This window comes from Micromesistius poutassou, assembly GCF_964030765.1.
Source record: "Micromesistius poutassou genome assembly, chromosome: 2".
NCBI lineage: Eukaryota > Metazoa > Chordata > Actinopteri > Gadiformes > Gadidae > Micromesistius > Micromesistius poutassou.
In genome coordinates this window covers 3,855,298-3,870,297 of record NC_140272.1, presented here as the reverse complement: position 1 = coordinate 3,870,297, position 15,000 = coordinate 3,855,298, and the positions used below count along the sequence as shown (strand labels likewise).

The following is a 15,000-nucleotide window of genomic DNA, read 5'->3' as shown; positions in this document are numbered from 1 at the left end:
GCCAGGAGAGTGCAGAGCCACAAGTGTGCAACGCAGGCTGCCAATGCCGCGGAGCCCGGAGAACTCTGCAGGGGAGCACTTGAATGTTTGAAGAAAATAAAAGCACAACCGCGGTGCCGAAGACATGGTGTCACAGTCAAGCGACGGAATGAACTAATCAGCGCAGACCCGGAGGTACCGCTGGGGAGTGAGCGGGGACAGCCGAGGGCCCCCGGACACAGCGGGACTTTTACTTTGAAGGAGTGTTATCCGCTGGGGAGCGCCGAGGCGTTTACGAGGTGAGACTGGGGTCTGTCACTCTCAGACGGGAGCAGCGCGTGGCGAACGGCCTTCAGCGGGCCTGCGTCCCCTGAGCAGATAAAGAGCCGCTTCTGACAGCTCCACTGTTATCCCAGAATAAGCCCCCGGGGCCGCGGGTTGTTAAAGCCTGAACCAGAGTCCCACTCGGCTCCAAAGCCACTGAAGGAACGGAGGGTCGTGTTGATAACGACCTCCGCGGTTTACTCCCAGAGAGAACTCACGGTGGACGTGTCTGCGGCGTCGACTGCACACTTTTGGAGGAGAACCAAATCCCCCGGACCCCGCTGCTAAAGGAAGGCTTTTGAGTTTGTTTCCATTCTGGGGCCTCGCTGCCGGTTCCCATGGAAACGCCCCTCCAATTCAGTTCCAATAAGCGGAGCACAGGTGTGTCGCGTCAAGGCCTGATCGGCAGGTTACCTGGCCAATAGGAGGAGGTGAGCATTCTATTGCATCCTTATTGGCTGATATGGTTCACTCTGGCCAATAAGAGGTTCAATGTGCAATAGCATGTGGTGAACCTAGAGAGGGAGATCTCTAGAGCGAACCCATGTCCACCTGGGGTTCTGAACCCATGTCCAGGCGCTGTCCTGAGGCTCACCTGCAGCTCGCTGATCCAGGAGCAGTGCCAGTAGGAGAGGGCCCCCCACTTGACGAAGAACTGCCTCTCGGGGTGTCCCTTCAGCGGGGGCTTGAGCAGCGGGTCGGTGGGCTGGCCGTCGGGGCCGGGGGGGGGCGCGGCCGGCAGCGGGGGCTCCCCCCAGGTCCAGTGGAGGATCTTCTGGACCTTGCCCTTCAGCGGCGGGCACTGGGGGGCAGAGAGAGAGAGAGAGAGAGGGGGGTCTGGGGCTGAGCCACACTCTGGAACCTCGGAACGTTTCATTTTTAATACCGGTTTCAAATCATGTACAAATATGAAGATACATTATTAAAAAAATATATATATTTTTTTTGCTTTTTTTTTCTCCATCTGGACGGAATAAAATAACAGCGGAAAAAGAAAATCATTGCTGAGCAGATTGCAGCTCCATTATGTCCGATAGAGATTGATGCTTGATGGCTGCTGTTACACGTAGTGGAGACGGAGACACGGAAGAGAGAGTGCAACTGAAGAGACGCCTCGTGGAGGAGATCTCAGACATCTCAGACGTCACAGAACAAGACGCCCAGGACTACAGCTGAAAGACTACCCCTCCCCTCGCTCCCCTGTGCTTCTAACAGGACAGTAATGACATCACAGATCCTAAGCCCAGGACTACAGCTGAAGACACAACTCTCCTCTCGCTCCCTGGGGTTCTAACAGGACAGTAATGACATCTCAGACGTCTCAAAACAAGAGGCCCTGGACAGCAGCTCAGAGAGCCGGTTCTCTGTGGTTCTCCGTGGTTCTCCGTGGTTCTCCGTGGTTCCCCGTGGTTCTACAGGAGCGTTCTCCGCAGGGGGCCGGGGGGGGGGGGGGGGGGTGCTCACCATGCAGCGCGGACACAGCCACTCTCCGTTGGGGATCTCCGGGAGGGGCGGGTTCAGGCAGTGGATGTGGTAGGATGACGGACAGGTGTCACAGCACAGCAGCTCCCCGCCGTCCTTACACACCCGGCAGAACTCCATGTGGTCGTCCTCCTCCTCGATGACCACCTCCTCCTCCTCCTCCTCCTCCTCCTCGTCCATCTTGGCCTCCCACTGGATCCCCTCCTTCTCCTGCCGCCCGCGGGGTCAGAGGAGGAAGGCGGTGTCACAGCAGTAGAGCAGGACGCGACTTAACACTAGGTACACATCGTCAATACGTTTACATTTGGTAGACGCTTTTATCCAGAGTGACTTACAATCAGTACATGTGTCAGAAGAATACATCCCTGTCTGTACATAGAATCAAGTGCCAAGCACTAACCATAGCAAGGTTAACCCATTCCCCATACACAACAAAGACAGCTAGGGTAGGAGGACGCACAATCTGGAGAATCAGGAATGGAATGGAATAGCCGCCTTACAATCGATACTGCGGGAATCTGATCCAATCCAGTTCAGTTAAAGGACTCCTTATCCACCAACAGGTGTGATGTTGACTGGGATCACATGTGGGTATGAAACCAGTTGGTTCAGCCCACTGGTGTGAAACCAGTTGGTCCAGCCCACTGGGTATGAAACCAGTTGAAACCCAGAACACACGCAGCCACCACCCCGGGGTCAGGGTGGGGTCAGGGTGGGGGTCAGCCCAGTGTGTTGGCGACTGTAGTGGACCCCCGTTATTAGGGGGGTTTCAGAGTGCAGACCCCCGTCATTAGGGGGGGGTACAGACCCCCGTCATTAGGGGGGGGGGGGTACAGACCCCCGTCATTAGGGGGGGGGGGTACAGACCCCCGTCATTAGGGGGGTTCAGACGGCGGGCGGCGGTGACTCACGCAGTGCGGGCAGCTCCACTTGCCCTCGGGGGCCTTCTCCAGCTCGGGCTCCAGGCAGACCAGGTGGTACGCCCGCGGACACGTGTCACACAGGATGATCTCGCCCCCCTGCTGGCACACCTCGCAGTAGTCCTGGTGGTCCGTCTCATAGCCGTCCCCGTCCTCCTCTATTGGGGGGGGGGGGGGGGGGGGGGGGGTCACAGGTTAAAGGTCAGATATGTGCACCAGAGGTCCCCTGAGATTCATCCTACTTATTTTGTCTTGCTTATTTTTTTTATCAGAAAATAGAAAGTTTTTTTATTTTTTATTTTTTTGGGGTTGCCTGTGTGTGTGTGTGTGTGTGTGTGTGTGTGTGTGTGTGTGTGTGTGTGTGTGTGTGTGTGTGTGTGTGTGTGTGTGTGTGTGTGTTCATGAGCATTTTGACACCATAAGTAGGACACTAGACTCGCCCAGGGTCAAGCACACAATACAGAACTCACACTTCACACAACGCAGACGAAAAGCGCAAAATGGCTCCAGTAAGACTCTTCAAAGTAAAAGCTCTCCAATAGGAGATTTCAGAGTAAAAGTGCTGCGGGAAAAGATATCAGAGTCAAGGCTTTCCACTTGTACATTTCAGAGCAAACGCTCACACGTATCAGATGTCAGAGTAACAGCCCTCCAGTCAGACGTTTCAGAGTAAAAGCCCTCTAGTAAGAAGTTTCAAAGTAAAAGCCCTCCAGTCAGACGTTTCAGAGTAAAAGCCCTCCAGTCAGACGTTTCAGAGTAAAAGCCCTCTGGGGAGCGAGTTCAAACACATACTTTTCCTCTTCTTCCTCCCTCGGCGAGCCTTCTTCTTGGCGGCGGCGGCGGTTGCCACGGCGTCGGAGAGCACCGTGGGGCTGTGGACGCTGATGTCATCAAAGTCCGACTCATCCAGGAAGTCATCCTCACTCTGGATAAACACACACACACACGCACACACACACACACACACACACACGCAAATGCACGCACACACACACACACACACGCAAATGCACGCACGCACACACACACACACACGCACACCGGATGATGCTGACAATGCCATAGCTAACAGAGAAGCTAACTAAAGCTACCCATCAGAAAAAAACAAAAACAAAGCTCTAAATGTTCTCAGGCTAATATGAAATCAACCAAAAGCTCAAATAAAGGCTGTCAAAGTAATACCAAACAGCTAGCCTGACGCTAACACAATGCTAAGAAGCTGGCTCACAGAAGAGGCCTTCTTCTTCTTGCCGCCAGACTTGGACTTGGTCTTCTTGGGCTTGGCCTTCTTCTTCACCTCCTTGGAGCTCCTGCTCTTCTTCCGGACCCCCGGTCCTGAGAGGCAGAGGGGAAACGTTTCACCAGCTGTCCTCATAAACAAGGCGCTGACGACCTGCCAGCTAAACAACAGCTAGCTGCCAGTGAAGGTGTTTTTGGCGAAGGTCTGGTGAGGGAACAAGGGAATGTCAACTGTCGGAATAATTAAGAGCCTCCGGTTTATTGCCGACAACTAAATCGAAATCGAAATCCCAGCCAACCCCTGAGGAGCGGAGGCGACCACGCCTTATCCTTCATAATTTATCACCTGAATTTCTGGCACGAATTATAACTGAAGTATCAGGTGACTCCTCCCATGTGAACCCTCCCTCACTATGAACCATCGTGTTGTTGTTTGCTGGTTTGTTCAGTCATCGTGGTCAACATGCCCCTGACTCCTGGGTGCTAGGTACCCGGCCGGTGACTGGTGCACCAGTAGCATGACGTACAGAGCTCCAGCGCTACGGCGCACGGCCCTAACATACGCCTCCTCGTTCAAGACCCCCATCTGATCGTCAGTTCACTCCACAGCAATAGCTCAGAAATATATCGACTTTATCTATACATTTCGGAATTTGCGTCACTTGTAAAAGAAGAAAATTCCTCAGCAAATAAGGTAAGATATATATATATATATATATATATATAGAATTGGCTCATTCATTAATTCCCTCACTCTCCACCTCAAGCTGGTGTGTGGTGAGCGTTCTGGCGCCAATTGGCTGCCGTGCATCACCCAAGTGGGTGCTACACATTGGTGGTGGTTAGTGAGGTCCCCCTTCACTGTAAAGCGCTTTGAGTGTCTAGAAAAGCGCTATATGAATTCAAATAATTATTAATTAATTATAAGATGTACCCAATCAAACCAATGACAAAGGGACTCACAGTAAGCTCAGAGACTTGTCCCTAATAAGCAGCTCAGACTCTGTGGGGTCACCACAGAGCCCAGGACATCTGGGCTTGGACTGGACCCCCCCCCCGACCCCCCACGGCCTCCCCCTCCCCAGACCTCTGGAGGCCTCTGGCCAGGCCAGGCTGGGACCACCTACCCCCCCGCCCTCCCCCTCCCCCTCCCCAGACCTCTGGAGGCCTCTGGAGGCAAGGCCAGGACCACCTACCCCCCCCCCCCCCCCCCCCTCCCCCTCCCCAGACCTCTGGAGGCCTCTGGCCAGGGCAGGCCCGGACCACCTACCCTTGCCCTCCTTGGTCTTGGCCTTCTTCAGCAGCCCCAGCCCGGAGCCCGGCTGGCTGCTGCTGCTGCTGCTGCTGATGGAGACGGGCTGCGTCACGGTAACCGTCTCCACGGCGGCGGCCACCGCGGCCGCCACGGCGTTGGCGGACGAGCCCTTGAAGGGGTTGTTGGCGCTGAACTCGCGCCACTTGGCCCCCAGCACCGTCATCATCTTGGACATGGGGATCTTGGGGTTCTTCTTAGCGATCAGAGGCCTGCGGGGGGAAGCCGTGGTTATTTCATTATGTCCCGTCCCCCCCCCCCCCCCCCTCTGGGCAGCGGGAACCAGCCGGGCTGATCTGTGGACCCCCTCCCCCCCGCTGGACTTGTCGTGCTCTGTGTCACAGTATGTGTCGCGGCGGGGGCGGGGGGGGGGTGGGGGTCCCCGGGCGCGTCATCCTGAGTCAGATCAGTGGCTCTGAGGCTCAGTGCTGTCAGCGGGCCCCGGCTCAGAGCGGCTCCAAGGGAGCCCGGCTCCACTTTGTCAGAGCGCCGGCTTACACACACAGAGACAGCCCTGTAATAAGCCAGCCAGCCAGCCAGCCAGCCAGACAGCCAGCCAGTCAGCCAACCAGACAACCAGACAGCCAGTCAGACAGACAGGCAGCCAGTCAGCCAACCAGACAACCAGACAGCCAGTCAGACAGGCAGACAGGCAGACAGGCAGGCAGCAGGCAGCCGGCAGCGAGGCAGCCGGCAGCGAGGCTAGCCAATAAGCCAGTAGTGAGTTGGTCTAGTCAGTCAATTAAGCAAATAATTAACAGCTAGCCAGTAATTCAGCCAGATGGCCAGTCTGCCAACCAGTAAGCCCACCAGTCAGCCAGCCAGCAAGTCAGTCAGTCAGTCAGCCAAATAATTAACAAGTTAGCCCGATAGCCAGCCAGTTAAGTCGGCCAGCTGGTGAGCAAGACAGCGAGCCGGCAAACTAGCCAGCCAGCTAATCAGTCAGAAACACGGTAAACAACAGCAGAGAGATTTGTGATTTTCTGTCTGAAACTCAGAGTGGTGTTTTTATGTTTCCCTGTGGATGTTTGTGCGGTCCAAAATATTTGATAAATGATGAAAACGATGGTGGTGAGAGAGAAGAGGTCTGAGAGCGGAGCCGTGGAGGCACTGGCCTGAGGAACTGGCTGAAGGCCTTGTAGTTGGTGATGGTGGTGTAGTCCTCCTCGGTGAAGCCGTACTGCACGTCCTCCAGACCCCACTCCTGCATCAGCTGGCTGGACGACTTGGGCTCCTGGGACACCAACACATACTGGTCACGCGCTTTTATCCAAAGCGACTTACAATTTGTCAGAAGAAAGAAAAAACAACAATATATCGCTGTGGGTACAGTAAGGATGTTCATAGAACCAAGTGCCAAGCACTAACCATCACTTAACCCATTCCCGTATACAACACAGATAGCTAGGATAAGATGCTACACCATGCTAAGCACTATTTTTAACTGCAAGGACGTACAACATACAATAAGTGTGTACATTAAGTGCCAGAACGTACACCATACAATAAGTGCTAGTGCTGTGTTCCAATATCCATACTATCCGTACTCACTATACTTAGTTTGAGTACGTAAGGCATTCCAATTCAGATCGGGGCGAAAATAAGTGGTCAAAACGGTCAACCCGCTGAGTGTGGATCGATGCACACTTTTCGTACTCAGCGGCAGCCATCTTAGCAACGTAGCGGAAGAGGCAGCGCCAGGCTGAGCCAACGTCGCCGCATTTTCCACATAGCCTGCATTAATAGTAGTCATTTTGTAGCTTTTATAGCTTTTATAGCTTTTTATAGCTACTATGCGTAAAGAGTTCACTGTTCAAATGTTTATTGCGGGGGAGGAGCCACGGCGGGCGTCGCGATCGTAATTTCCGGTTAGTGCACCACGGAGTATTCGATTTGGAACGACACTGACATCTGAAAATCTGCGCAGTGTGCGGATAGTGTACTACGTTTAAGTGTACTCATGGAAGTATGGATATTGGAACACAGCATAGGTGAACTCTGAACAAGTGAGTCTTTTGCGGAAGCTGGTGAGCGACTCTGCGGTCCTGATGTCATAACAACGCCATTCTTTTGTTTTGGGTTCTGTGATATGAAATTGAATATTTCTCAGCAATCGTTTGAAGTATTGTAAAGGGATTTTTTTAAGATGATTAATAGCAACATGGCAATGTTAGAGTCGCTTTGATGTTAACGTTTGCCTTTGAACTTTTTCAGCACATGGTCATGGGAGCAGGTATGAGTATAGGTCAATAACGGTTGTTATAAGGTCTATAAGGAGAAAAAGTATCAAAGTCATCCGAGTAATGTGTGTGTGTGTGTGTGTGTGTGTGTGCGTGTGTGTGTGTGTGTGTGTGTATGTGTGTGTGTGTGTGTGCGTGTCTGTGTGCGTGCGTGCATGCGTGTCTGTGTGCGTGCGTGCATGCATGTGTGTCTGTGTGTGTGCGTGTGCGTGTGTGCGTGTGTGTCTGTGTGCGTGCGTACGTGTGTGTCTGTGTGCGCGTTCATGCGTGCGTACGTGCGTGCGTGCGTGCGCGTGCGTGTGCGTGCGTTTGATCACGTGACCACTGAAGACTCTTCATCTACCTTCATGTTGCCGTCGTCATCGTCGTCATCATCCTCCTCCTCCTCCCTCTTCTTCTTCCGGGGCTTCCTCTCCTTCTTCTCCTTCGTCTTCTTCTTCTTCTTGGCCGCGCCGTAGCTGCTGCTGTCGGTGGCCGACCCGCCGTCCCCCCGCTCCTCCTCCCCCCTCTCCCCCCTCTCCTCCCCCTCGGACGCCTCCTCCAGATCGCTGGACACGACTCCTGGTGCCACGCCGCCCTGGCACACACACACACACACACACACACACACACACACACACACACACACACACACAAACAAAGACACAGACATACACACACACACACACACACACACACACACACACACAAAGACACAGACATACACACACACACACACACACACACACACACACAAACAAAGACACAGACATACACACACACACACACACACACACACACACACACACACACAAAGACACAGACATACATGCACAGACACACACACACGCGTCCATGCATACACACACACACACACACACACACACACACACTCACACACATACAAAGACCCACACACGTAGACACGCACACACGTACATGTCCATGCATACAGACACACACATATTTTTAATTAACACATTTTAATTGAGCCAACCAGATACACGTGCAGGATAGGAAGTATTCAATTCATTGTAAAGGTCAGGGTTCATTAGTTATGCGTGCGTGTGTGTGTGTGTGTAGTGCATGTGTGTGTGTGTAGTGCGGCAGTAAGTCAGTGAGCAGGTTTTTGTTTCATTCAGGTGTTCTCAAAACACATATTCAGCAGTACACAGGTGTGTACATACATGCACACAAACACACAACCGCACACACACCACGTTCAAATAGAACAGGACAAAAAACAGGATACAAACAAACACGCAAACATTACCCGACACACACACACACACACACACACACAATCACACACACACACACAGACACCTGAACACTGAGCTTCAGGTCATCCTCCTCACCCCGTGGCTCTGGCCCGACAGCCTCGTCCTCCCCGTGGTGAGGAGTGAACCGTGTCCCTAGAGCTGCCCCGCCCCCGGGCTAACTGCCCCGCCCCCGGGCTAACTGCCCCGCCCCCGGGCTAACTGCCCCGCCCCCGGGCTAATGGTAACAGAGTCTCCCTGGCGGATTGCCCGGGCCGGGAGGCGACGGCGAGGGAAACAGCCGGTCAGGGGCCCGACCTCCGCACGGCCCCCAGACCAGCATCAGCTCACCTCGTTGTTACTGGGCTTACTGGGATGTGCTGGTTTTACTGGACATAGTATGGCCATGCTTATGTACGATGCATGAGTGCATGTGCTGCCTGCTGTCCTCAGCTCTATGGATACATGTATATATAGATATGTATATGTGTGTGTGCGTGTGTGTGTGTGTGTGTGCGTGCGTGCGTGCGTGCGTGCGTGCGTGCGTGCGTGCGTGCGTGCGTGCGTGCGTCTTTGCAGCTGGGACTTGAAGTGTGTTGCCCCGATCATCAGTTATTAATATAAACATGTATATGCTATTTGGCTCTATGTATACACAGTATATATATACACATACATACATCCTGTTAGGTTGCTATACGGGCAAATATGATATATGCTAATACGGGCTAATATGACGGATGCGCTGCTCTGCATCCGTTTTTCCTACAGGCTGGCTGTTCCCGCCGCGGCGTGACTTCGGCTGTAAAGACCGCCCAGCCCAGACTGCAGACGGATTCGTTTCTGGTCCCGCACGCCTACTGGTTTCCCCGTCGCGATACCAGGAAGTCACGCGGTGCCACGCCGGCACAGAGCGTTCGCGTGTGAACAAGTTTCTTTTGTATTTGCAATTTGCTGTCCAGCACCATTCTTTCCCATGGGGGGACATTATTGCTTTTACTTTACTTTATACGTTGTTGGTTGGCGATGGTTGTTTTCACGTTTTTAGGTTAAGTTAGAGCAGAGTAGGTTATAGGTCCCGGCTAATTCACATCCCCTTTTATTTTCTGAGTAGGACAGTTTGGGTCCCCCAGAGTTAGGGTTAGTTAGGGTTTTCTTTCTGTTTTATTATCTTTCCTTTCGTTGATTTAATAACCGTCCCGCCATGTACAAAGCAGCGTCTGAGAAATAAAACGTCTGCTTACAACGTAAGCCCTGATCTCCAGTTTGTGTTACTCGGTCCGGGGTGTGACCCAAAAGTTTGGTTCGTAACACATCCATACATCCATATATACATCCATATATACTATATATGGATGGATATATGGATATATGTGTGTAAATATATGTTTATATATATGGATGTATATATGGATGTATATATGAATGTATGGATGTATATATGGATGTATATATTGATGTATATATGGATGTGTATATATATATGTGGATGTATATGTGTATGTATATATGTTTATAAAACGGGTGGCTTAAATCAAGCGATCTGATTGGTTCCCAACTGTTGTATAATGAGCGTATACACACAGCTATAACGCCCTTTCAGTTTACAGAGTTCATTATCACTCCGCGCCTAACTTGAACTGTTGTTTATTTATATATAAAAGCAATAGCATAGTTCACTGAAGCCTAAAAACATGTTGATTGCTGGAGAGGGTGGAAATGTTGTAAAGCAATAGGCACACGGTCGGCAATTTAGCCTACTATCGATATATATATGTATATACTATATATGGATGTGTATATGTGTGTATGTATATATGTATATACTATATATGGATGTGTATATGTGTGTGTATGTATATAAGTATATACTATATATGGATGTGTATATGTGTGTATGTATATAAGTATATACTATATATGGATGTGTATATGTGTGTATGTATATAAGTATATACTATATATGGATGTGTATATGTGTGTATGTATATAAGTATATACTATATATGGATGTGTATATGTGTGTATGTATATATGTATATACTATATATGGATGTGTATATGTGTGTATGGGGTTTGCAGCTGGCTCTTGCAGCGTGTTGCTCTGCAGCACGGTGGAAGTGCTGCAGCAACGCTACACAGCCTCACCAGCAGCCTGCCAGCGTTGCCATGGTGATGGCTCTCAGCCTGTGTCTGGCTCACACTCTCTCCTTGGCTCTCTCTCTCGCTCTCGCTCTCTCTCTCTCTCTCTCTCTCTCTCTCTCTCTCTCTCTCTCTCTCCTCCAGTCTCTCTCTCTGACTCTCTCACGCTCACTCTCTCTCCTTTGCTCTCTCGTTCCTTCTCTTTCTCTCTCACCCTATCTCCTTTACTCTCTCTCTCCTCCACCCTCTCTCCCTCACCCACTCACTCACCCTCTCTATCTCTATCACCTTTACTCTCTCATTCCTTCTCTCTCTCTCTCTCTCTCTCTCTCTCTCTCCCTCTCCTCCACTCTCGCTCTCTCTCTCCTTATCTTCTTTGCTCTCTCTCTCTAGCTCCCTAACTCTCTCCATCATTCTCTCTCTCATTCTCTCTCTTCTCTCCACTGTCTCTCCTCCACTCTCTCTCACACTTCACAGATTCCTTATTATTTTCTTCTCTCTGTATCGCTCTCTTCATTAAACAGCTCCCCAATTCATTTTCCACCTCACTCTTTCAGCCACACACACACGCACGCGCCCACACACACAAGCCTGCACACACACAAATGCAAAACTCTCCCTCTTTCTCGCTCTCACACCGATACACACACACACACACACAACCCAGACACACACACACACACACACACACACACACACACACACACACAAACACAACACATGCACACACACACACACACACACACACACACACACACACACACACACACACACACACACACACAAAAACACAACACATGCACACACACACACACACACACACACACACACACACACACACACACACACACACACACACACAAATACACACACAAGAAGAGCACTCTATAACAGTGGCAGGCAGTGGACCAGAGCCAGCCAATCAGAGGCGTTTGCATAACGAGCTTGTTATGCTGAGGCCTGTAGGAGCAGAGCCTTCCTCTCTCTCCCTCTCTCTCCCCTCCTCTCTCTCCCTCTCTCTCCCCTCCTCTCTCTCTCCCCTCCTCTCTCTCTCTCTCTCCCTCTACCTCTCCCTCTACTTCTCTCTCCTCCCCTCTCTCTCTGAATAAATGCGATTTGTCTAGACAGTGGAGGAGAGCGAGAGAGAGAGAGTTATGGGAGAGATAGAGGGAGGGGGGAGAGAGAGATATGGAAAGTGAAATACAGGAGAGAGAGAGAGCAAGAGGGCAAGAGAGAGAAAGAGTAATGGGATAGATAAAGAACGAGCGAGTGAGAGCGCGAAAGACAGAGAGAGAGAGTGAGAGGGTGAAAGAGAGAGAGAGAGACAGAGAGAGAGAGCGAGAGAGAGAGAGAGGTGAAAGAGAAAATGGAAAATGAAGGAGGGGTTAATGGAAAAGAGGGGGTGGGGAGGGGGGGTGGGTGAGAGTAGGTGGGGGGGTATAGCAAGGCTGAACAACCGTTAATCCTGATAGCAACAGAGAGTGAGAGCGAGAGAGCGAGAGAGCGAGAGAGAGAGCAGGTATCTGGTCCCTGACCTCACCGGGTTCAGGGACGCCATGGGCATCCCCCCTCCCCCTCCCCCTCATCCAGATGAACCAAGACAGGTTCATCTGGATGATGAACCTGTCCCCCCCCCCCCTGTGCCCTCAGGCCCGAGAGCACAAAGATCGAACCGTGAACAATAATAACATCAAATGACGGTCGACGGGGGAACGTTTAGAAGAGAAGAGGAGGAACACAGAGCAGCACGACCGCACGCAGCACAACACGTCGCGTCGCCCCCAGCCGGAGCCCCACCACAGCCTGGAGCCCTACCACAGCCTGGAGCCCTACCACAGCCTGGAGCCCTACCACAGCCTGGAGCCCCACCGTACCACAGCCTGGAGCCGTACCACAGCCTGGAGCCCTACCACAGCCTGGAGCCCCACCGTACCACAGCCTGGAGCCCTACCACAGCCTGGAGCCCTACCACAGCCTGGAGCCCTACCACAGCCTGGAGCCCCACCGTACCACAGCCTGGAGCCCTACCACAGCCTGGAGCCCTACCACAGCCTGGAGCCCCACCGTACCACAGCCTGGAGCCCTACCACAGCCTGGAGCCCCACCGTACCACAGCCTGGAGCCCCACCGTACCACAGCCTGGAGCCCCACCGTACCACAGCCTGGAGCCCTACCACAGCCTGGAGCCCTACCACAGCCTGGAGCCCCACCGTACCACAGCCTGGAGCCCTACCACAGCCTGGAGCCCTACCACAGCCTGGAGCCCCACCGTACCACAGCCTGGAGCCGTACCACAGCCTGGAGCCCCACCGTACCACAGCCTGGAGCCCCACCGTACCACAGCCTGGAGCCCCACCGTACCACAGCCTGGAGCCCCACCGTACCACAGCCTGGAGCCCCACCGTACCACAGCCTGGAGCCCCACCGTACCACAGCCTGGAGCCCCACCGTACCACAGCCTGGAGCCCCACCGTACCACAGCCTGGAGCCCCACCGTACCACAGCCTGGAGCCCCACCGTACCACAGCCTGGAGCCCCACCGTACCACAGCCTGGAGCCCTAGCACAGCCTGGAGCCCTACCACAGCCTGGAGCCCTACCACAGCCTGGAGCCCTACCACAGCCTGGAGCCCCACCGTACCGCCACAGACAGGGTCGCTGTCAACGGGCTGAACCAGCGCTATCCATAGCACTGCTCTCAGTTTGGTTCATGGTTTTGAGTTCTACATAAGATACAGGGAGATGGAGTATGAAGGGAGATTATAGGGAGATTATAGACAGATTATATGGAGATGAAATATGAAGGGAGATTATAGGGAGATTATAAAGAGATTATAGGGAGATTAAGTATAAAGGGAGTTTATAGGGAGATTATAGGGAGATTTTAGGGAGATTAAGTATAAAGGGAGTTTATAGGGAGATTATAGGGAGATTTTAGGGAGATAGAGTATGAAGGGAAATTATGGGGAGATTATAGGGAAATTACAGGGAGATTGAGTATGCAGAGTTTTTTTTCTCCATTATAATTATTGTGTAATTGTTTAGTCTGAAATCAGAAACCAAAATGAAACGCCAGCAGCTGACTCCCTGGTCAGCGTTTCAGCCTCAGGGTGAGCAGAATGCGCTCTGCCTCCACACTCTCTCCTCCGAAAGAGTCAGACTCTGCTTCTCGTTGACTCGCTCCATTATCTGAAACACCTCCATTCCAAAACTCCCTATCTGGGATTAATAAAGTGCATCATATCTAATCTCGTTATTTATACCAGGATTATTAAAGCAGAGCAGCACAAAAAGAGAAGGCGAAGGATTCCATTGTCCTGCTCATTCCACCGCTTGGTGACAAGCCAGAGAACAGAAGAGCGCGCTACAGCTGTTCCTTCTGACAAATCATACAAAATAAATTAATAAATCACATGCCAGATTCACAAAGACACGTCCTAGCCACCTAGAAATTAAAATATACTTTTTCTCCTTGTTAGCGAATTCAATGTTATTCCCCGCTGTTCAGCAAAGTATGTCCACGCATTAACCATACATCCTGTTCAGCTGATCACCATGATGACGTGATGACATGGTGATGACGTTAACTGTGCTGGATTACTGTTCTGGCATCGAATCAGATCTGCTATTCCTCAAACAAAGCCCGCAATTGGCTTATTGCCCATCGCACAATCTCCCAATCCAATCACATCTTGAAGGATAAAATCCTGATCCACACTAATTACCTGCTCTAGTTGGAGTTGGAGTTTTATGAGGGAACTACAATGTGCTTTCAATACCGTTTTCCTGCTCTCGTGAACACATCCTCCAGAACCTCCTCCTCCTCCTCCTCCTCATAGCCCCATCACCTGGGCCCCTCCTACCTCGAGCTGCCGCCCCACCCCGGCCCCAGGCCCTCCGATGACAGCCCCCTGTCACCAGTACCCTCAGGACCGTGCGTGGGACCTGGAGCGACAGAGCACCCTGCCCCTGGAACTCACCCCCCAAACACACCTGAGAGGCCAGCGGTCGGTCTGTATTAAACCCCTAATCAAACCCTTCCAGACTGCGTTTAACGTCTGACTAATGCTGAGTGTTGGATGGTTTAATGCAGGGGTGTCAAACTCAAACTGTACAACGGGCCAA

General features: G+C 52.0%; 1 protein-coding gene across 1 annotated transcript in view; it reads right to left on the bottom strand.

The window, feature by feature from the left end:
- The window catches only part of chd5 (chromodomain helicase DNA binding protein 5), a gene marked incomplete at both ends in the record, with an annotated part of 54,690 nt that overhangs the window by 35,379 nt on the left and 4,311 nt on the right, over nt 1-15,000 (bottom strand). Inside the window, 8 exon segments of the mRNA XM_084464655.1 lie at nt 899-1,105; nt 1,768-1,995; nt 2,697-2,863; nt 3,498-3,630; nt 3,934-4,040; nt 5,215-5,468; nt 6,372-6,490; nt 7,840-8,073. Of these exon segments, the coding sequence (XP_084320781.1) occupies nt 899-1,105; nt 1,768-1,995; nt 2,697-2,863; nt 3,498-3,630; nt 3,934-4,040; nt 5,215-5,468; nt 6,372-6,490; nt 7,840-8,073 (1,449 nt within the window).